The sequence below is a fragment of the Kickxella alabastrina genome (genome assembly GCF_025024165.1).
Source record: "Kickxella alabastrina strain RSA 675 chromosome Unknown BX661scaffold_36, whole genome shotgun sequence".
In the NCBI taxonomy this organism is placed as follows: Eukaryota; Fungi; Kickxellomycota; class Kickxellomycetes; order Kickxellales; family Kickxellaceae; genus Kickxella; species Kickxella alabastrina.
Genome location: NW_026251507.1, coordinates 57,446 through 81,141, shown reverse-complemented (window position 1 = coordinate 81,141; position 23,696 = coordinate 57,446). Strand labels below are relative to the sequence as shown.

Genomic DNA, 23,696 nt, shown 5'->3' with positions numbered 1-23,696 from the left:
CAAGCATTGGGCGCATCACGATCTGCGAACTCCCTTCTTCGGTCTGTGATCAGCTGAAGCAAGCTAAGCTGGGCTACGCGGAAGTAATGCCTCAACCGAAGGAAACGAACACTGCGGGTGCGGCAAGAGGTAGACATAGACATAGACATAGACATGGAGATGGAGATGGGGTGTGTTGAGGTGTTGAGCGGAATAGCATATATCAAAACGAAACAGCGGCAATAGCAACAATAGCAACAATAGCAACAGCAAAACAAAAAACACCATTGCAAGCAGTAAAACACATTAAGAGCCGTACTCATACACATACTGGACGTCACCGTGAGCCAGAGAGTCCTCGCCCATCGCAGGCACCCTCAGCTCCAACTGCTGCTGCTGCTGCTGCTGCTGCTGCTCCTCTGGCTGCAGCTGCTGTTCTTTCTCGGCATAATCGCTGTCCTCTATATTGTTCTCAGCGCGCTGGGACATGTCCGAAAACAGCTTATCCCACCCGCTAACGCTCCTCCTATGGGCATACGACACCCTGTTAGTCTCCGGCTGCTGCTCTCCAGCGGTTGAAATGGGCAGTAGCGGGGATATTGGCTGAGGCGGCAAGCATTCTATGCTGCTTCGGTTGGCTGCCTGCGGGACGTTGTTTCCAGCGAGATCTATTGTGTTGCTTTTGTGGATGGGTGGCCTCTTTTGTAATGGCGAGAGCATGAGTGCCTTTGCCGCCGCCTTCCCTGCGGCTGTCGGTCTCTGTGGTGGTGGATTGGTTGGCGAGGACGAATTTCCAATGGCCGTGGTTCCCTGCACCTGCTCTTTCTCTTCTTGTTTTGTTGGGCTCATTTCACGCAGAGGTAAATAAATAAAATGGCGAATTTTACAGTAAATAAATAAAGTTTTTTTTTTGCAAGTAGAAAAAAATGAACAAATGAACAAATACAAAAAAAAGTGGCTGCTAAAACAGAAACGAGAAATAAATAAAATGCAAAAAAAAAGAAGGCATATGCGGGGGCAAACATTACACAGTGAAATAAACACATGCTGTTTGGGTTGCAACGCGCATATCTATTTTTCCAATCAGGGGTTTTATTCAACTGAGACTTTAAAGTAGACAAGCATTAGTTTTTTTATGGCGAGACAGAGATGAGGTATTTGAGATCATATTTTTTGTCATTGCAGTGACATACGCAATTTATCTAAACGGTCCAATTTTTTTTTCCTATTTGTGCTGGTTTGTGTTCGGGCTTGGCTTTATCCGCGAGAGATATTAAAGCAAAAGTTTGTACGTTTTGCCTATTTTGGCTTTTTCTCTTCATTAATATTTTTCCATGGCTTTTTCCGAATCGGTGCTGCAATGCCTGCCCCCGATGGCTATCACGCAACCTGATCGATGCCTTATTCGTTCACGTGTATCGTCACACTCGTTTGTTTTTTGAAACACAAAGAGTAGAGCACGCACACGCACAGGCTTCTAAAGTAAAAGCTTGCCGCTTCTGCTTAAGTTCTTTATGCGGCGTAATACATTTTTATTATGTATTCGTAATACACACCGCTCAGACAAAAAAATAAAGAAAAAAAACAGGCTTGCATCCCTTTTTTCTTTTTTTTCCTGCGTAGTGTTTTTGGGTCTAAAGCATGCTTGTTATTTTTTTGTTCTTGTTTGTTTGTTTTTTCTCTCGCCTCATCCTTCTCCTATTTCACACTTTACTCCCCCCATCACTTTCCCTCGCACTCCCCCTCCCAAATAATTTTGCTTCTCTTTTCTTGGGTTTGACTTTTTTATTTGAGTTTATACTTTTTTATTCCAATCTGTGTACTCTATTTTTATTTGCATTTCTCTGTCTCGAATAATATTACCATCAACGCCGCCCCGTTGCAGAGACGCTCTTATTTTTTGCTACCCACGCCGCCTGTCAATACAAACCAAAAACAAACCACAGCAAATACAAATATAAAATACTGAGCTCTTTTTCCAACTAGCGAAATATTCGAGTGGAAAGGCAAATGGCATCGATTCTAAAAGCGATACTGGACTGGCTTCGGAGCCTTTTCTGGAAGGAGGAGATGGAGCTTACGCTGGTCGGACTGCAAAACTCGGGCAAAACAACATTGGTAAACGTCATAGCCTCTGGCCAATTCACCGAAGACATGATTCCCACGGTGGGCTTCAACATGCGCAAGGTAACCAAGGGCAACGTCACGATGAAGCTCTGGGACATTGGCGGCCAACCGCGGTTCCGAAGCATGTGGGAGCGCTATTGTCGCGGAGTCAACGCCATTGTGTTTGTCATCGATGCCGCCGATCATAACAAGTTGGACCAGGCGAGGGCCGAGTTGTGGAGTTTGTTGGAGAAGCCGCAGTTGGCCAACATTCCGGTTTTGGTCCTGGGCAATAAGAATGACTTGGACGAGTCTCTGACTGTGGAGCAGCTCATCGAGGCTATGAACCTGCAGGCTATAACTTCGAGGGAGGTTGCTTGTTACTCTATTTCTGCCAAGAATCAGGTCAATATCGATATTACGCTCACGTGGCTCATCCAGCATTCGTCGTCGGCATCGTCGCCGACCGCAGCACACGCCGAAATGCCAATGTGAACTCCTTTTATATTTCTTCTCTCCTTCTTTTTTCTTTTTGTTCGCTCGCCCCTTTTTATATTAAACAGCAGCCAAATTCCCCCCTTGCAAAACCTCCTTTTTCCTCTTCTTCTTTCCGGTGCCTTTCTTAATTAAATTTATCAACTATATTTTATTATCGAGTGAAACTAAGTGAGAGCGAGGCCCAGAAAGATATTAATGCAAAGTCGAAACAAATCAAATGATGGCAAGGGCAAGGGCAAGGGTAAAAATATACAGCCAGGTTGGTGGAAATGAATGAAGAAAATTTAACAAGGGTTTTTTTACTTTTCTTTTGCTAATTTTTTTTTAAAAAATTTGCGTTATATCTGATATTCTTAAATAAATTTATTACCAATATGATGGACTTAAAGGGCTCTTGCCACTGCGGCGACATTTCCTTCGAGTTCTCAAGCCAAGCGCCCGTCCCCTTTATGCGCTGCTACTGCTCGATCTGCCGCAAGACGTCCGGCGGCGGCGGCTACACGATCAACATCATCGGCCTCACCTCCACGCTAACCGTGACCCAGGGGGCCGATAAGCTGAAATCCTACCGCGCAATTAAGGACAAATCACAACCCGTCGACAAACAAGTTCTGTGCCAGAAGAGATTCTTTTGTCCCAATTGTGCGTCGTATCTGTGGGCACATTCGGAGGAGTGGGAGCAGTGGATTTACCCTTATGCCTCAGCCATTGATACGCCGTTGAAGGTTCCACCGGCGACAACAAGTATTATGCTGGGGAGTGCCCCTGAGTGGACGGATCCTAGGAAGTTGCCGAGAAAAGTTGTGGATAATGAGATGTTTGAAGAGTACCCTGAGTACTCGTTGGAGATGTGGCACAAGGACCATGGCGAGCTAGTGTGAATAAAAAATATTGAACCATTATGATTTTGTAGAAAAGAATATTAAAATATAGTATTTTTTCAAAGATATTCTAGGTCGTAAATATTTGTTCGCAACCCTTATTTATAGGTTTCCTTCATCGCTGTGGTTTGCCACAAACATTGACATATGCAGTTGATTTTTGACTTGGGTATTTAATCCGGACCATTGAACCTGTAATTTGGCAGCGCATTAACAGGCGAGTTGTTTCAAATGGCATTTGATGTCCATATTCGAAGCATTGTCATCGCATCGAACTAGTTTTGTGACTACTAGTGGAGCATCCAAATGGCTGTCGTTTTTTTGCTTGATTATCGCTGTGCTCTTGTGCAACTCGCTTTGTACCCCCCTCCCCGTGGCCGCGTATCGGCGCTTGTTAACTTTGCACTTGATCCTGTATCGCTCTTGTCCTCGTTGCTGGGCTCTGGCGTACATGGATCTAAAAATGCATTGGTCAAGCCCGTAATGCCGTTATAAGTTGGCTCTTTGTTAAGGCGAACATGTCACCCTTCAATCCTGTGTTGCGGTTCAAATGATAATTCTTCGATGAATGGCGACTCGTCTCCAAATGTCATTGTCATTGATCTCAACTCAATTAGAAGTGGCTCTCACTTTTCTGGCAATTCGATTAATGATGACACGATGTGTTCGATCAGTGCCATGTTAAATCACGTCAGCAAATCTCAGAGTTGTTTATGCGCTCGGCTCATTTATTACTTGAAACACTCCTTCAACGCCTTCCATTCAAATATGGTTGTTCTCAGCATTAAAAATGTGCTTGGATACTGTTGACATTGATGATGATGACAGTGATGATAGCACATGTGACGATAAAAGTGATGAGGACAGTACATATTGTGATGCTGTCGAAGATGGTGTAGAATAAACGAGTCTTGCTTTCGTCTCAATCGGCAGCGGTGGAAAATCGGAGAATGAGAATGAATCAGATGATGTGGGCAACAATGACGACCATGACAATACGCTTGAAGAATGTAGTCTGTACGGCTAGGTCGAATAATCTAATATCAAATGATAATTACTGCGAGATGTTTTGTTTGAATAGTCTGTTTCGAATTCCGCTGCTGGTGTTTCCCTGGGTTGCCGCCGAATAAGTCCCTGCGACACATGCACTGGGTGGTAAATTCTGGGCAAACCAAATAGGCTTGACACATGCACCAAAAATGCAGGCAAAGCCAAAGGCAAGACTGGCGAGATTAGCAATACTAACGTGGGTATTATCACATAGTTTTATTCAACAGGCAGCATGTAATCAAACAGCTCTACTGGCTCTTCGCTCTCATAGGGATCATCAATCTCGTCAATGTCAAATTCATGCACGCCTGTTGCAACAGCATGGCTATTGGTAATAAATAGCACAGGTGGCCCGGAAGTGTAGCTGTCTGTGGAACTATTGTCAAACGTGCCATGATATTACAGGTTGTCAAAGCCCTTTGATGAGCTAAAGTTCTCGGCGCCGATATTGCTGCTATTCCCTCCATGATCGTTATCCTTGTCGCAATATTTGTCCCTTGGTGACATATTGCTCATTTGGTCTTGGTCTTCCGATGCATGAAACATTATTAGCATGCTGACCTGAATGCCCCTAGACAATGGCGGACCGTTTATCATCAACAGATAATAAACCGTACCCTTGCGACTCATGTCCTCAAATGGCCCCTCTCTATAATAACAATAATCAACAACATTGACAACGTTTTCCAGGCATTTTAGGCTCACCATCCTGCCTGGCTCAAGCCAAATTGGGTTACGACTTTGGTTCACCTTTATGTTTGCTTGGCGTCTGATTCGCAAGTGAGCCTTTTCGGATTTTTTGTGAATTCTCTCCTCCAATTCCTCAACGCTCGGTGCCAGGTAGTTGACTTTGATTATTCTGTAATCCTCGCGTGCTAAAATCACTTTGTATCTATAGAACTGTTTAAGCGGAGTCATGCCAATATTTGGTAAGAATTTCACAGTGTGCACAGCCACGATTTCTGGGATAAATGTTATCTAGCCTTTATTGCCCAGGTTGTCTGCGTGCAGATGACGTAGAGCGTTCTTGAACAATTCGATGGCAATCTCAGCCAAATCTAACTGCGGGTGATACCTAATCGTGAGCATGCTCAAGATGGCATTGTCGTCGACAAACTACTTGTATTGCTCTAAGTTAAACTGGGTCTCGTTATCTGACGCCATGCACAGCGACATAATATAAACGCTGCACCAATTGTCCTGTATCATGTTTATAATTGTGCGTGCCGTCATTTCTTTGACTGGATACATTTTAATGTAGTCGCTTATACCATTGTGTGCCAAGAGCGCGTCCACAGCCCAGTATTTTGTCTTTCCCATCTGTACATTTATCTGATACAGATGGGAGCGTAGCCTAGCTAAATTGGACGTGATCATCTGTGTGTATATGTGATTCTAAATGGTGTTAAGCTGGCAGTTCTCTCACCATAATACCATGTTCTGTACCATAGCAGGTATGTTTTTGCACTACAGGTGGTGGCGTACGTAGTCAAGTACTTGCTTGTATCCAAGGTGGTGCATTAGTTTTGGGGTTTGGACGCGTAAAGATGGGGATCTGGAAGTGAGCGCTTGTTGCCTCACCAATACCATACTCAAGACGAGTTGGCACAAATTTCCCGTGCGCCTCCCATGCTTTGTCACTTATTGTATGTTGGATTGTGTGTGCGTGTTTTGCGCCTAGTCACATTGGGGGCTTGATTGGTCTAATGGCTCCTCGAGGCGGACATTCGCTCAGATACTCACGCATTGTAGAGTTTTCTGATATCAAGTTATAAAACAACGAATCAAAGTGCCTGGCGCTATCCAGCTGGTGAACAATGTGGCCAGCAACGCTCTTCTCAAGTTACCGACAGATGCATTGTGTCCCAGCGTCTAAAGGCACTGTCTCGTTGGTACAAAAAATAATCTGATAGCAGGCCAATCTTTACGCGCATTTTACGAGGGTGCATGGCGGCAATGTTCGGTGCGGTCGCGGAGTCAAAGTCGTTGTTGTTATTTGCGTTTCAAAGTTTGACTGCCTGCGCATCTGCCATCAACTCGACAGGAATGTCATCGGCGCAAATGTCAGCAGTTGGGTTTGTGACATCTGTGCACTCATAGTCCTCGTTGGTAATCAGTTGGATCAAATAATCAGCATTAGCTTTTTCGTTGGTGCCTTTGACCCCTTTATTGTCAATACTGTGCCTGTCGCGGTCAACGCCATTCTCCGCAACAACTACAACTGAGCCGTTAAGTGATTGCTCAATAGAAAGTATCGTCAGGTCGTTGGCTTGCTTCTGTCTAAGTTATTTATGCATAGCTAGCGTCATCAACTTAACGTCGTGTTACAATAAAAAGCATTTATTAAGATGAACTAAAAGAAAGCTAAGGGATGAACAGCCTCCATTGTTCATATTCATTAGTATTTATGTCCATATGAATTCCCGCATATCCAAGTAGGGAATTAACTGGCGATTGATCCATTAATCAATCACCCAGGACAAGCCGCATTTTCTTGTATCGCATCAAGCTTATACAAAAAGTTACTGCCTACGGTTAATTCCCAGTCGTTTGTCAGTTTTTCAGTTACTTCTAGCTTCAACCATCTACCAGGTCCGTCGGCAATCTAGACCTGCACTGGGACTATTCCTAGTGCGCGGAATGGCTGCTGTTCCCAGGGTAACTTGAGCATTTACTGCCACCTCTAATATTTTAAGATACAGCCGGCTAACTGCATATGCAGTCATCAACGATATTGCGGCTTCTTGGTTAGCCACAGCTTTTACTGGATTCTCACCAATAAAGACATATCCTAGCCGAGCTCAATGTTTAGCATTATTCCTGTCCCTCGCTGTTAGACTTTGTTTAGTCAGAATGTTGTAAAATTATTACATATCAAATATATTCTTGGGCCAGCTTGTGCTCCTTTCTGAACTGACTTTGTGAATTGTTTGGTCCTCTCCACTCGAGGAGCGTGCAATCAACAGCTCGTTGGCGGGTGCACCACTCTCTCGGAGAGGTACATAATTAGTATTGGTGTACACCTGTGCCTTTTTCTTGAGCTACTCAACATGCCGTTTTCCAGCTGCTCAACGTCTGTTGCTCCTACTCTGTTTTAAAAATTAAACGCCATATCTTTAATAACCATTTGATCTAGATTGTTAGCCGGCAAAATTGACACTAAAGCTTCAAGTTTTTGCCAGCGATATTCTGATCTCCTGGATGATACCCAGAATAATTGTACGGTCCACTTTTGAGTAAACATGTTTATATTGCTCCTATTGAGTTGGAAACACTGAGCTTAACTATCTAGCCATCTCGTATCTTCCACCAGAGTCGTTTCTGATTGCCACCAGGGTAAACTGAAAATGACTGACAATATTATCGCATATGCATCCATTGAATGTCTCACCCAATTTTACCTTGTTTATAACCAATTATCTCTTTGGTCTGGTCATTCAGTTTTAATTTTATTATTATTACCTTCTGACTGTTGGATACAGTAGGCAAAGATAATGCAAAAAATTCACTTACTTGGCTCAGCCATTGAGTGATTGATATAATGACTTTCCCGTTCTTGTCGAGCGTAAAAGGGAATATCTGCCTTGAACAGATCCATATCCACGCTGATAACATTGGGCATGTTTGTAGCACCGCTTTCCAAGCTTGTCGTTGAGCTTTTATCTTGACTTACTGCCGTCATTGCGTGATCAGAGGTATCCAAACTTATGCTTTCAAAGTCCAAGATCATAATTCAACTCAAATATAAAGTAAAAATTATTTCTGTTTAAATTCAGCATTATAGATTTAATTTAAATTATGAAAACTTATTTCTTCCAAAGAGAAAAAAACCAGGACATTGATTCCTGGCAATGCCTCTACTATTTGATTTCCTCAGTGCTATGGTTTAGCATACACATCGTCATGCGTAGTTAGCTTTGGCTTTAAAATCAAACCCATTTTGCAGCATGTACGCATACATTTACGCTCGTGTACTCTTAAATTAATGCCAATAAATTATAACGTTTTTCTTTTAACCAATTAACAACCAAAATGCTAGTAAAGTGACATAAACAAAATAGGGGCAAACGGTTAAATTAAACCAATGTTGTTTTTGGCCGCTAAGTTTATCTTTGTTACGCGTTGTATTGCGGCATTAATTAAAACAAAATACTGTTAATATGAGAGTACGCTGCGTGCTTTTGGTTTTGTTGTATTATTTGCTTGCGTTTGTTTTATGTCCAGTAATATTTTTTATTTATTTTTTGGATATTATAATTTTAAGGTAAAAATGAAAAATGATGAAAAATGATAATGATAATGAAAAATAAAGTGAATTTTGCGGATCAATCAAATGACCGCGGCTGAGATCTGGTGCATTTTATATGTTCAAAAGCACGCGCCGCTTTTTGGCAGGTTTTGTATTGTCAAGCTTGAAAAGAATTTTGGAGCGCATTGCCAGCGCGCCGCACTCAGCTCCCAACTCTGCAATCGACACAGAGTGAACATCGTCGGCACTGTCCAGTTGAGCCTTGCGCTCGCTTATTTTTCGGCGAAGAGAGTCCATCCTAGCGCCCACCATATCAATTTCCAAGCCGTAATCTGCAGCCTTCTCGCTATAATAATCGTTTTTATAGATAGCCGAATCTGCCAGCCCATACATAAGGAAAGCCTCGTTGTGCTTGGTGGTAATGCTAGCGCGAGACTCGCAGCGCAGCTTGGCTACTTCAGCGCGCAAGTCCTCAAGCTCATTGTGAGCATTTTCGGCTTTGGTGCTAGTCTTGTCAAGCTCATGGCGCAGCACTTTCGCTTCAGCGTGCAACACTCCAAGCTTATTGTGAGCAGTGTTGGCTTGATTGCAGGCTTTGGCAAGTTGATGCTGCAGAGGTGCCACTTGAGCGCGCAATGTCATGAGCTCGAATTCGGCCATAATGCGGCCCAATGATTCCTGAGCGCAAGATGCGGCCAGCTCGGCCTGTGCAGCCTTGGCGACCTCAAGGGCAGACTCCAGCTTGGAAAATGCAGTGCCAATGCTGTTGCAAGCAAACTCGGCCGCGCTACGGATCCCTGCTTCCTGGGCGCGAGCAGCCTCCAACTCGGCGAGATTAGCTTGGAACGCGTCTATTCCAGCACTCAGCACAGCATTCTTGCTCTCGGCATTCGCACGGTTAGTGTCGGCCACATAACGGGCGGTGTATTCGTTGAAATATTCAATCTCCAGCTCACAAAGCGCGTCTTCAGTCCCTTCCAATCTAGCCTCGGCCACATAACGAGCAGCGCGTTCTTCATCAAGGGCACACTGCAGCTGGTAAATAATTCCAGCAGCGTTGTCGATACCAGAGTTGGCCTCAAGCTTGGTCTTGAAAACGGTACAAAAAGCGCGACGAAGCACGTTGGCCTTGCGCGGCACAGTCAATGCGGTGGTGGTAGCAGTCAATGTGGTGGAAGCAGTTGCAGCGGAGGCAGGAGTAGCGGTGGCAGGGTTGGCTGATATGCGCAGAATTGAGCGCAACTCGCGCGCAAAGACATTCATACGCGAAGGCATGGTTAAAAAAGATAAACAATAAAATAAGATAAAGTACTAAGGTAGTGTTAGTGATATTGGCAGTGTTGATGATGTTGGTAGTGTTGGTGGATGAAATTATGTGTGGGTGGTGTTGAAGAGAAGTTAACTAGTGGTGTTGAAGGGGAAAACAAGGGTGAGAGACGGTGGAAGGGGCGGGAAATATCTGTTTTTCTATTTTTTCGGTTTGGCGGCAATATTTTTGTCGCTCTTTTTTCTGTTCTCTGCAATTTGAAAAAATTCAGCATTGAAAATCGAGCTGCGCGTTTGAGAACGAAATGAAAAACCGAGAAGCGTGTGTTTGCCATCTAACAAGAAATTTGATTGGCCAAATCCAAATCTATATTTTCAACTTTTTTAAAAAATTGAAAATGGTCATATCCTTTGCTTGATATCAACCAATCATGCCACGTGAATTTTATGAGCTTGCGTCCTTTATTATTTGTAACAACAAAACGATGAAGAACGCATCATGTTTGTATTTTTTTGCATATCCTTTGCCCGAATGTGGATGACATTGCATGCGTGCGTATGGATTGCCAATCACTGTAGATACGCGTCGTGATAAAAGGGGAAATCGATAAAGCAGCTAAAATAACATCCGAATTTATTAAAACTCGGATAAAGATGAAAGATGCCTATTTACTATCAAGATGACTGATTTTCCAGTATGTCGGCTGCACTACCCCAAGCAGGGCCCAGCAGCAGCAGTAGTTTCAGTAGCAGTAATAGATGCTGATGTTGACATCTATATTCGTGGTGGTGACTGTGCGGGGGAGCACAGTCAAACAGGGCCCTTTTCCTTTGTTTACTTTTCTTCGCATGAATTCCAATCGAGTTTTTGCTACGCCAGAAAAAAGACTGTCGTGTAAATAATTCACCATCTGCTTGGTTAAAATATTATCGCTATTTTTGATTTGTTTCTCTTCTTCCATCCCTTTCTGTTTTTTACGTACGCGCTGAATAAACGAGGGGGAAAACAAAAAGATTGTCAACTTTTTTGTTTATGATGAGGAGAAAGGATGAAACAAAAAACAATTCAGTTATTGTTGTGCGGAAAATAGACAATGCACCGAACAAGATGAGGGGTTAAAAAATAATCGGTGTTTTGATTATTTGACGCCTTTTTCCTCCACATTCGACAGAAGAAAAAGAATAAAAGCACAATGAAAAATTGGTTTGCTGACACCCTCCTTATCAGGAACAGCAAGAAAAAGGTAGCTATTGGCCTAATTAGCTCATCTTAACGGTACCAAGACAGAATAGCTCAAATTGTACAGTTGGTCTCAAACCAATGCGGATGAGTATTCGGGGCTCGAATGCTGAATGTATCTTATTTGGCAAAAAAGAGGCAAAGAAAAGTCCCACAGACAAATTATTTTTCGAAACAGGCGGTTGCTAGCAGTCTCATTGCATGTAAACAAGCGTTGCCAAACCAGCGCTTGCTTGCTTGCTTAGTCTAGTGTTTCTTTTACTTTTGTCACGCAAATTAGTGCTTGTTTTCTTTTTTTGTCGCTTGACCTTGCTAATTCAAAAAAGTTGAATTTGGAATTTGTCGTGCTCTATAAAAATGTGGGTCTAAGTTAATATATTCAAGTCTTAAAAATTACTTAAGAAACTGAAAAAGGGGGCAGCGCTGTGTGGGCAGCGCTGTGAACATCATGGTGTTCCTTGATGTCAGTTAGCAATAACAGAAATGTGTATAGCGGCCATGAGGACGATCTTGATTCTTGAAAAGGGAAGATAGTGGCTTGAAATGTGTATTGGACACCACAGAATTCATATTTTCCAAAGTTCCAAAAAACACTTTTTTGGCTCTATTGTTTTGTGTTTTTTTAATCGAGTCCTTGCACAAGCCTCGCAATCAAATCAGAAGCGCATGAAAAAAGTTAGACGACCCGCGATGAGTAGCTATAGCCATTGTACCGGAACCAGAAACAGGTGGCCTGGTTGTAAGCTTTCTGCGAAGTTAGAGCAATTCTGAGGAACACTTGGTGGCCTGCGCCCTAATCGGAACCATTGGTAATTCAACACTCGCAAGCAGGCATGGTGACGGGTACTATTTGCGCTGATCAGTACATGCAGGAAATGCAAATCAGTATTTATTTTATAGCCAAGGCCCCAATTACATTATATCCACGTGCGCTGATCGGAAATATATTGTTTTCTGCTCCCTTTTTTGGAAATCAGCAAATAAAATTAAGAAATCTGATGGTCAGGATTCAAACTCAGAATATAACAGAAAAAATATGACGTCACACGGTTAATGCTGCTGATACATATTTGTAAAAGGATTGGGTTACGCTGCCTATTCTATAAAATTTTGATTAGTCCTATTTTTTTGAATTCAAATTCGCTTTTTTACTTCTCACCGTTTTCTTCACTCTGCTATGCCCACTTTATGAACCATGCACAGTTTGACTTTTCTCTTACGACGCTTCTCGTCTGATACTTTAGTTCCAGCAATTAACTTTTTTATTTAGATGTTTTAAATTCAATAGATTTTGAACGATACCTTATTATTTGACCATTCCTCTTTTACTATTTATTTGTTAAGATAGTCACTACGATCTGCACAGCAAGTATTTACCTTGGCCTGAAAACCTGGCCTTTTAAGATTTTGGTATACTTGACCGAGCTCTCGCTTCCAAGACTGAATACAAGCCTACTCTCTCAAAAAACAAGGTCGGCGGTAACTTCGCACAGATGAGACGAGCATGGCAACGGGTATCAATCAGGACCGGTAAATTTGAGCTCTGTGAACACAGCTTTAATGTCAATGTCGGTGGAGCTGGTGTCGTAGCCAGTGGTCATATTGTTGTTGAGGGTATATTGCAACCCAGAATGTGCATATATGGCATGTCCTGTGCCCAGTCAGCTCGGGCCCCAGATTCCAGAGTGTCACTGCTCCAAAGCTCAAGACTATAGAGACCACTGCTGTTGAAGTCGAGACTGCAGTTGAGGCCGAGGGCACTCCCAAGACGCGTGTCAGTACTGCAGCCGCCGTTCCTGCTTTAGCACTGCTAGTTGCACGCGATTTTGTATTGGTTGCCCTGCTGCCATCCAGACCAACAGACTGGCCGAAATTCTTTCCCCCCACAATGGCAAGAGTCCCTTCTATGTGAAGAATGAGCTGAACGTCCGCCAGTTCTTGCACGAAGACCGCTTTTTCTTTGCCATTGCCCAGGAGATGCACCCCATCATGCAGCCGGGGCGCTGCCTGCCCCTGCTGGCCGGACGCTTTATGGCTACCATATTCTATGAGCCCTCGTCGCACATATCGTCATTGTTCCAGACTGCCATGCTGCGCCTGGGCAGCCAGGTGTTTGCTGCGAGTAGCAAAATGTCATTGGTTTCCAAAGGCTAAACCCTCAAGTACACTGTGTACACCTTTGCTTTGTACGCCAATATCATTTTTCTGTGCCACCTGCAGCCTGGCTCCGTTGTGGGCACTTCATGCATGTACAGTGTGCCCGTCATCAACACTGGTGACGGGATTGGTGAGCACCTGTTGCAGGCCATGCTCAATGGCTTTACAATCCGCGAGGTGATGGGCACAGTTAGCAGTCTGACCATTACCCTGGCCAGTGACCTGCGCAACGGCTGCACCATGCACTCGCTGGCCTGCGTGCTCGCCCAGTACAAAAACTTCACCTTGGGCATGATCAGGGATGGCGGTGACACATAGTCCAAGTCCATCAAGGGCGACGTTGACCTGCACGCACCCTGTGTCATGCAAAACAAGCTCATCACACTCACCGACGATGTGCTGGCCAACACCGATGTTTTGTACACCGCTTGCATGCAGAAGGAGCACTTCGATTTTCTCGAGGAGTAAGAGCAGACCAATAACGCCTACACTATCGACAACAACCCGATGCGCAAGTGCAGACGCAACATGATTGTCATGCACCCACTTTCTCGCGCTTCTGAAATTGCTTCCAAGGTTGACATTGACCAGCGCGCTGCATACTTCCACCAGATGCAGCATGGAATGTTTGTGCGGATGGCCCTTCTTGCGCTCATGCTCTGCCGCAATTTTAATAGTGTTTTACTACTTTATTTTATATAATCCTAAATTCTAAAACTTATTCATTAAGATGTTAATAAAAAAGAAAAATAAATTTAAAATAAATTCTCTTTAAAGCTTGAACAGGAACTCCTCGTATGCACGGTCTACGGCTGCCGCCTGGCTGCTGTCTAACTTGCCGCAGACTAGCTTGCGCAAAGCGATTCTGAATGGGTTGTCCATCTGCTCCAGCTGCTCCTTGGTGCTTTGACTGATAGCCTGCTTGGTGTCATTTTCAATTGGTGCATCCGTCATGGACTTCTGCCGACACTTCACGTCAACATCCAATGTATCACCCGACTCCGTCTCCACTTGCTGCTTCAGAGCGCTTGAAAGTGGATTGCTTTCAACATCCCCAGTCCCCACCGGCAAGTCACGGCTACTGAATCATACAGGCTTGCTAATGATTTAAATGACAGAGCTGTCTTGGATTGCGCAGTTGGCCATTATCTTGGAGTCCACCAGCCCCTTGCCGTTGAGGACCAGTTGCATGCTGTTTGCAGGAATATTAGAGAGGCGCAAAAGGATGTTTCTTCACTTGCAAAACAATGCGAATGGACAGTGTTTTCCAGCGCGAATTTGCTTACAGACACCTTGGGCGTGTGGACGTTCAGCGACAAGTTGTCCTTGCAAACTCTGGCTGATGCGACGGCCGGCTGGATGGACAGAATCTATTTGGTGGTATCATTGATTTATTTTACCCAGTCAGTGTATTATCTTATGATGTTTTTGGTTTTGAAAGAATGTGTTGGTGTTCAAATTGTGCAAATGTGCTGTGTTGAAATGTACCTTGATGTTGTTGTAATTGGCTGGCGGGTACCGAATTTCCTTGGGGCCCTGATGTCTGGGTTGCATGCGCACAGCGCAGAAAGCTGCGACAGCTGGGCGATAATGGCGTCAAAGAATGAGGAGCTGGACATGATTGGGGAAGTGTTATTTACAAAAAAGAGGGTTCAATGTATAGCAATTATAAAGTGTAATGAATATTATTTTAGCATTAGAAATGAAAAGAGATACTTCTTTGGCTTTGAATCGTTTGACAGACAAAAATGATAGCAAACATAAATGGCCCAGAATAGAGATCCAAACTTACGTCGTTTTACCAAGAGCGTTTTTTTTACCACTCAGCTGCGCCTACCCTATTACGCACCGTATTGCGGCATAAACTATAACGACATACTGTTGGTAACGCGAGAGTGCGCTGCGTGCTTTTTAGTCTTGTTTAAATTTTTTTGCTTGCGTGTATTTTCATTCCAGAAGTATTCATTTTTTTCATATATTTTATTTTGGTGGTAAGAAAGAAAAGGGATAAAAAAGACAGTGATGTGGCTTACAAAAGTGAGGGTTGATTCGGACTTGGCATAGGACCCGGTACAGCTCCAATGCCCAAGTACTTGCGCCGCCATCAATGAAACTTGGGAAGTGTTTTGCCTATCATTGTTGATGGTCAGCAGCGGCCTTTGTGTTATGTATATTTGTGCCGTCGCTTTGTCGAACTTTTGCTGGCAGTGTCGGCGGAATTGGCACAATTATGCACTATTGCCATCCGATCTCCGACCAGAAGTGCGGTGTTCAGCTAGGAGGGACTGTGTCTTTTCACGCAGGGCCTTCATCTTGTTGAACCTGCGGTTAGCCTCGATATTCGCTGAAGCGCGGGCGCAATACAGATCATCCAATTCATCGCGTAAATCATTAATTTTATCGCACAAATCATCGACAGTGTCCAATGCCTCGTCACGTTCTTCCATAAGCCGATACGATTTGTCTGCTGAAACCCTGAGTCTGTTGTTGGCCTTTGCCAAAGCAATTATGCCTTCAGCACTGTTGAGCTTAAACTCCTTCCGCAAAAAATTGGCACTGGAAAGCTCGACCTCGGCCTCAACCTCGGTCTCGGTTTCGGTGGAAGTGTCGCTGGTGAGGGCCACATTCGCATTCGCCGTCCCAGGGGGCTTGTCAGCAGCTATCGACTCGGCTTGGGCAACCTTGGGTTGAAGGGGGGCACGTACCTTAGCGCGGGTCCAGCTGAGCTGATTGCCCATAGAAACTGCAAGGTCGTAGGCAGAGTCGAGCTTGCAGTGTGCGGTAGAATTTTTGGCATATAATGTCCTAAGTCTGCACTGCATAAGACCATGAGTGGCTATGGACATGGTGAGCTGGTCGCGGGCATACTGCTTTTTAGTAATTGCTTTGTCAACCTGGGCTTGCAGATTGTTTATCTTGGCGTGCGCCATGCCAACCTTACCACGTTGGACGCCGACCTCGGCGCAAATAAAATCGAACCGCGCGCAGGATGATTCCACAAAATCAAAAGCCTCAGTGAGCTTGGACTCGGCCACAGCGCATGCGGTGGACTCTACTTTTAGAGCAAAGATAGCCGCCAAGTGAGCGCTCTCGCAGACAAGGGCTCTTTCAGCCGCAGCGTCTGCAAGCTCAAGTGCCTCAATGAGAAAAGCCTCCGCGCTGACGAGGCTGCCCTAGCGGGCGTTGGCTCTGGCGCGCAGAGTTGCAGTTTTGCTCTCCGTCTTTGTACAAGCAGTCTCCGCCTCTGCACGAGCGGTCTCGGCTGAAAATCGGGCCTTTGTCTCCTGAGCGCAAGCAGCCCTTGATTCAGCATGCCCGTGTTGAAGATTGCAAATTGTTGCGTGAAGAGCCGCATTTTTGTGCTCCATTTCCGCGAGCTTAGCCTCGGTCACGGGACGGCTGGTAGATTGGATTGCATGGTCAAACCTCAGCTTAAAAAATGCGCAGTTAGTTTTGGTGAGGACAGACGTGGTTGCAGAATGGGCAGCTGCAATTTCAAACGCCTGGCTGTCCAGCAGCTTGTTTTCGGCGCTCAATTGTGCGGCCTGCATTCCGAGAAGACCCGGTTTGGCGTCGGAAGGAGCTTGGTAGAGGCTGTAGCGCATGTGCCTTCTATGCAACAGGGCGACAGCGCTCTCGAACGTCTCGGCAGCCTCGGTGGTCTCGAAAATTTTGGCGTCAGTGTCGACGATGCCCGTGTAATCTTGGCCACAGTGTGTGACAATGGTTGCACACATAGAAGCGCAAACTGCACGGATAGAAGTCATCTCAAAAAAGTTGGAATAATAAAAAAAGATGCAGGAGGGACTAAAGAATAAGAAATGGACAAATTAAAAATTAAAAATGGATATGTGAAGGTAATATGCTAAAAGCTATAAATGCAGAAATATAAAATATCACTCGGGGAATAAAGATAAAAAAGCAAGAAGGACGGCGCGTTGGTTTTACAAAAAACAATACAAAATATCAATGTGATGGCGTTGGTGGTGGTGTTGGAGAGAGATGTGCATAGGTGGTGTTGGAGAAAGCTTTGCTTGAGATGTTGGAGGGAAAAAAACAAGGATGAAAGATGGTGGAAGGAGCAGGGCGGGAGATACCTAGTATTTATTTTTCTGCCATTTTTTTGTTTTACGCTGTGCTGAGCTGTGCAAAATAAAAGCGAGCTTCTTTTTGCTACTCACAAAAAAAATAATGTGTACTCTTGGGTCGTCTCTTTCAGGTTCAGCTGGAGCGGAGTGCAAGTTTCAAGAGGGCTTTCTCGTTGCATGTATATTCCCTCTTTTTTGGCGAAAGCATGCCTTTTTCATGCATGTTATTGTTCGAAGATCGGCAATATCCGAATATCCGGTATACTATTTCAAAATATGCACATATTGATCAGCGGTCACTTTTACAATGATTTTTTTAAACCACGGTTGCTGGCGGGCAGACCATGTGTGTACAGAAAAAGTTGATATCAGTCAGGATAGGTTTTTCAGCCAAAAATAATTGTGGCTTTTTGTAAAAAAAAAATTGCCAGGCTCACGTTTAGGCTGGGCTGGAATATAACAAAGTAGCAGCGGCAATATGCTTTCTTTGTTTTGTCAGTGGTAGCAGTGCGAGTAAGGAAGGTGGGTAATGGCATAATTTATTTATGTGTTGGCTAATAAATTATTCTTTTTTCTGGTGGATCCGCATCAATCGTGGCAGCTAAAAGGTTCATTTGCACATTGGGATACATGCACATAAAAAAGCCAAAACAAACAATGGATAAAAAAGAAGGTTTCATCCGAAACATCGAGCAAACTGCAGCCATTTCTGCCTCCACAGGCTTCACAAATAGAGGGCGTTGATATCCGTGTTTCATCAAACAATGGTTGGCGGCCACCTGTAAAAACTAGGAGGGGGAGTCGGATGGGCAGTTGTTTTTTCTCACTCGGTGTCAGCAATGTCAATGGCTGACAAAAAATGAGCAAGAGAGGGGTAAACAAAGAAAGCGCGTGGTTGAATATAAAACAATGGGAAAAGATGGATGCATATTAAATTGGGTCCCTCTTTTTGCAACATAGAGGCAAACAAAGGGGGGCGCAAGGTGCAAAGTTGGAGGCAGATGCTACGGGCCAGTATTTTGCAGCTCGCACAGGGGACATTTTTAATGTATCAAAAACATGAGACAAAAAAGCCACAGAAAGCCATTCCATAAGGTAGACAAATCCAAACCATTTTGTTTTGCTTGACCTGGGACCATCATGGTCTGAAAACACAGACATTGCCATTGTGAGCTCTCGCAGCGCGCAATGTGAGAGGAAAAGCTCATTTTTATATTTTTATATTTACAACGTGATTTCGATTGTTCTTTAATTTGAATTGTTTTCAGGTGTTTTTTTGCAAAAAAAAATACCGACCCAGAAAAAGTTTAATAGGTGGCAAATCCACTTTCGTGCATAATGAGAGTGCATTGCATATTAATTTTTTTTTACATGCATGTGTTTTAATAATAATAAATAAAAGAAAAAGTTGAATTAGAATAAACCATTTTTTCAAAGGGAAAATCCCAGGTCCGTAGACAACACGTCCATATCCCCTATTTATAGGATCTCTTCATCGCTGTTGTTTGGCAAAAGCATTTTCATATTAATCAGCTGAGCAGCTACAATCAGATTAATAAAATGTATTTTGGCTTCTGGCTTTTGTGAAATTAAATTACCATTGACGCATACACATAGTTATTTGACAGGGCATTTGCCTTATAGTTCAGTACTTTAAGAGTATCCATCCAGATTTCCCAGAACTAGATCCAGCTCTAGCACCCACAACAATGGCCCGAACTTTCAAAACGGCCTGGCAATCATGTTTTCTTTTTCCTTTTTTCGCCAACGCGACCTTATCAGCAACCTTGTAAGCCTGTGGCGCCAATCTCCACATTGACCCTTTTTTCAACAATGGTCTTCCAAGCTTTGGATCATAAAGCGCCAAATGCATCAGGACCAAAGGCTTCCTCGCCTCGCACATGTGCAATAAATGACCTGTTCTCCACCAATGGGCGTAGCTCTGCCAAAACGCCCTGCACATAATGCTTAACAAACCCTTTATTCTTGGACGTCAGCCGGAGGAATAATTAAAGCGGGCCTTCTAGGAAAAAACAAAAACAAAAACAAAAAAATACGATGGCTTGCTGTATGAAGGCGGCAGGCAGTGGGTGAATGCAGTTCAGAGTGAGTGTGTCTTGGTGTTGCCAAAATCAATGGAGCTGATTTTGATATTGTGCTTGGTGACGTCGACCAGGCGGATACGCACGGTGCCATTTGGCGCTGATTGTGTAACAGGCACTGGTGATCTGGCCAGTTTTTGGGGGAACAAACTTGGCAGCCAATTTGAGCGCAACCAACAGGTCGGTTCATCAGGGTCTCAAGCTCGGGTGATTATGGACGGGTTGCAAAATCTGTATGTAGAATGCCATTGGATCGGACGGTGAAATGACCAGCACACCATCTTCAAGGAACTCAAAGCAGCGGCAAAAGCAACGGCAGCCTTGTGGCTGTTTGTTGGGGGGGGGAGGTCTGCTAACTCTGCATTCAATATGGGTCTAAGTCTGAGCCCCCACATACTCTTGTTAACACGCTAGGCATACATACTCCTCAGCGACATACAGGCCCCCCAAATGCGGGACTCTGGTTGGCACTGAGCACAACCTATAATGAAAGTAGTTTTAACACCACATAGTTGATGCACATGGGGAATACGCTCTGATTGCCGCCCGTTTGGTAAAAAAAAAAGTATATATATGAATAAGTGCAATGCGTGACAATATCCGGTACATGCAGTTTTAAATTATTGTTTTTTGGGACAAGTCAGCAGATAATTAATAAAGTGCACGGCCCAGGCTTGGTTGGGAAGCCATAAGGCTGCTTTTTTGTTTTAAAATATTATGTTATTTATTTATTAAATTTTCTCGTGGCTGTGTGTTTTTTTTTCGGCAACAAAATATTATGTGCAAATGTCTCTTTTTTGATATAGACATCAATGCATATACACTATTGATGTATTGGGTCAAAATGAAATAAAAAACATTTGCACAGGTGACTGTGCCACTGCCTCCCACGTGCTGTACCGATAAACTGGTATTATTTCTCTTTTTTCGATATTTGCTGCGCACAAAATGGAAGAAAATAATTGTCGCGTTGGATAAATACCACGTTTTTTATTTTACTTTGGGTAACATGATTTAAAAAAAGAGGAGGGTAAATAATCAACAGGTTTAAATATTTTATTGATCATTGGGGATTTAAGAAAGAAAAAAAAACTGGAAGAAATAGTATGTAGGTGGATTGAAAAAGGGAGGGTAAAAGAATTGGGCAAATCGGCAAATCCAGCCTGCGATTATTTCTATTTTTGATTGCAATGATGACGACAAATGGATAAAAAAAACATGGAATGGCTTGTTATTTTATTTTTACCAAACAAAACTGAGAGTTTAAAAAAAGGGTATAATAAAACCAGTTTAATGCCGTTTTTTGTTGGGTTGTAGGGGAAATTAGAAAATTGTTTATTTATCTTCTGAGAAAAAAGCACTTTTTGGCCATCATCCATTCATCCATTCATCCATCCCCCCTCACCACTGATATTTCCCCCCTCCCATCTCTTTCATAGGGCGCCAAAAAGAAATTGGAAAAAAGAATAAAAAGGACCAACCAAATAACAACAAAACGGTTTTTTTTGTTTTTTTTAAGAAAAATAAAATAGGGTATGCTTTTTTCTTTCTTTCTCTGACTTTTAAATTCCTTTGTTTTTCAATTCTTCAAATTTACATACATTTAATTCCACGCTTTCTCTCTACTCTTTTCAGTTAAATTCGTAATAGACTACATAATGACAGCAGGCCAAAGCACGAGCAGCGCAGGCCATTCAGTACAGCCGGCGGCGCCGACAACGCCCACGCCGGGCAGCCGCTCGTCCCTCGGGCTCAGTAGCCCCCCACAGGCATCCAAGGCCCTGCTCAACACCAGCACCAGCACCAGCACCAGCACCAGCACCAGCACCAGCACCAGCACCAGCACCAGCACCAGCACCACAGGCACCAGCACAAGCACAGGCACAAGCACAGGCACAAGCACCATGGGCACCATGGGCAACATCCAAGAGGCCAGCCCCTCGGACAGCGCCGAGCCATTCGACACAGAAGCACTCGGCGAGAGCGGGGGCGGGTCGCGTCGGCGGCGCGCCAGCCGGCGCCAAAGCGAGGACACAATGCGCGCGATGCGGTCGCTCGACAGGCAGTACGGGCGGCGGCGCCGGCTCAACAGCGTCAATGCCGACCAGCCCCTGTCCAACGCGCCGACGGCGCTCGCAGCAGTGCTGGCGGGGGGCAGGTCCGGGGCCGCCCGGGCGCCGATGCGGCGCGGCGACTCGCGCGCGCTGTTCGCCCCGGCAATCGCGACGGCCACGGAGGTCGTCTCGGCGAGCCAGGCCGCGCCCACACTGCACTCGCCGGCCGGCTCCGCGTCGGGGGCTGGCGCCGGCGCCGGCGCCGGGGGCCTGGGCCCGGGCGCGTCGCTGGCCGGGTCGGCGCGGCTGGCGAGGCAGCTTATGCTGATGGCGGGCAGGCTGCCGCCGGTGCCGCCGCAGGGCCAGCAGGGCCAAGCGCACGCGGTGCGGCCGCGCGCGTCGATGCCGCAGATCAACGGCGCGCGCAGGCCGCCCCAGCGCACGCGGTCGCAGGCCACGCGCACCACGCGCGACGAGCTCTCGGACGCGCTCACGATGAAGTCGGTGGAGATCCGCGGCGGCCGCATCGTGCTCGACGACCCGAGCAGCAGCGGGTCCGGCAGCAGCTCCGGCGAGGACGAGCGCATGGCCGGCGCCGGGCTGCCGTACGCGCGGCTGCACCGCCCGAGCGCCGGGTCCGTCGGGTCCGTCGGGTCCGTCGGGTCCGCGCGCTCGGCCGCTGCGGCGCAGGGCCCGGCGCAGGACGGCGAGGCCGCGTACTGGGAGGAGGCGCTGCGGCGCAGGTGGTACGCGCGCCGCTGCCTGGCGTCCGGCCAGCCGTTCGCGTCGGCGCACAGGCTGGCGCAGGCCGAGCATGCGGCGGACGCGGCCTTCCCGCTGCTCAACGACCTGCGCCGCGTCGTGCACGAGACGCACGCGGCCATGGAGGCGCCGGGCCGCCCGCCGGCGCCGCGCGTCGCCGTGCTGCTGTGCACCGACGCCGTGGTGCTCAGCGCGCCCGGCCAGCCGCTGCGCGCCGTCGAGCTGGACGACGCGCGCGTGGTGGCGGGCGACGACCACGTGGTGGACCTGGCCGACGGCAGCGACGGCGCCGTCGTGCGGCTGCGCTTTGCCGGCGGCGCGCGCGCGTGGGCGGCGCTGGCCGTCGAGACGCAGCGGCGGCTGGGCGCCGTGCTGCAGGACCTGCGGCTGGACGAGGAGGATTTCGTCGACCGCCCGCCGCGGCCGCTGCTGCTGTCGCGCGGCCGCAGCTCAATTGCCGGCGCGCAGCCCGGCGCTGCGCACGCGCTGGGGACGCCGCAGCGGTCGCGCAACTCGGCGCAGGGCGGCGTCTACTGGGTGCCAGACGCCGAGACGGCCGTGTGCATGGTGTGCCAGAAGACGGCCTTTTCGATGATGGTGCGGCGCCACCATTGCCGCGCCTGCGGCCTGGTCATCTGCTACCGCTGCTCCAAGGTCGACCGCGACCGCCATCGCACGTGTGTCAGGTGCAGCGGCAGCGTCGCTGGCGCGCGCCGGACGGGGTCGCTGGGTGCGGTGTGTCTGGGCGCCGGCGGGCCGCAGCAGAGTGGCGTTTTGGCGCCGAAGATGTCCCCTTCGCTGCATACTCTGGGCCGACGCGCAGCGGAGTATTTGCCCGCTGGGGAGGTTGTTATGCAGATTGCAGCGCAGCGCGGAGCGGCGGGTGGTGGTGGCGGCGGCGGTCCTGGTCCTGGTTCTGGTTCTGGTCCTGGCCCTGGCCCTGGCCCTGGTTCTGGTTCTGGTTCTGGTCCTGGCCCTGGCCCTGGTTCTGGTTCTGGTTCTGGTTCTGGTTCTGGTTCTGGTTCTGGTCCTGGTCCTGGTCCTGGCCCTGGCCCTGGCCCTGGCCCTGGCCCTGGCCCTGGCCCTGCTCTCGCTCTCGCTTTCGGCTCTGGTTCTGCTTCTGCTGCTATTTCTGCTGCGGAGATGGATGTTGGTGGGGCTTTTGCGCAGATGGCGGTGGCGGCGGCGGCGGCGGACGCTGGGCCCGCCGATGGCTTTGCGCAGATGCCAGTGGAGCCCGGCCGCCCGGCGCGCGTCGTCCGCG

At 46.7% G+C, this 23,696-nt stretch overlaps 3 protein-coding genes across 3 annotated transcripts; all 3 read left to right on the top strand.

The window, feature by feature from the left end:
• Positions 1–367: 367 nt before the first annotated feature.
• On the top strand, positions 368–1,103 carry BX661DRAFT_189172 (uncharacterized protein). The gene has a single exon (XM_051537537.1). The coding sequence runs from the start codon at positions 602–604 to the stop codon at positions 845–847; it is 246 nt and encodes an 81-aa protein (XP_051388737.1). The 5' UTR covers positions 368–601; the 3' UTR covers positions 848–1,103.
• Positions 1,104–13,240: 12,137 nt separating this feature from the next.
• On the top strand, positions 13,241–13,660 carry BX661DRAFT_218076 (uncharacterized protein). Its single transcript, XM_051538793.1, has one exon. The coding sequence runs from the start codon at positions 13,317–13,319 to the stop codon at positions 13,605–13,607; it is 291 nt and encodes a 96-aa protein (XP_051388736.1). The 5' UTR covers positions 13,241–13,316; the 3' UTR covers positions 13,608–13,660.
• Positions 13,661–19,630: 5,970 nt separating this feature from the next.
• BX661DRAFT_189167 (uncharacterized protein) lies at positions 19,631–20,230 on the top strand (the record flags this gene model as incomplete). Its single annotated transcript, XM_051537536.1, has 1 exon — positions 19,631–20,230. A coding segment is annotated over exon 1 (225 nt), but the record flags the coding sequence as incomplete, so codon positions are not given.
• Positions 20,231–23,696: the final 3,466 nt, after the last annotated feature.

What these genes read in the sequence shown, in the direction of transcription:
- BX661DRAFT_189172 (XM_051537537.1), top strand. Translation starts at nt 602, where the DNA reads ATGCTGCTTCGGTTGGCTGCCTGCGGGACGTTGTTTCCAGCGAGATCT.
- BX661DRAFT_218076 (XM_051538793.1), top strand. Translation starts at nt 13,317, where the DNA reads ATGAGCCCTCGTCGCACATATCGTCATTGTTCCAGACTGCCATGCTGC.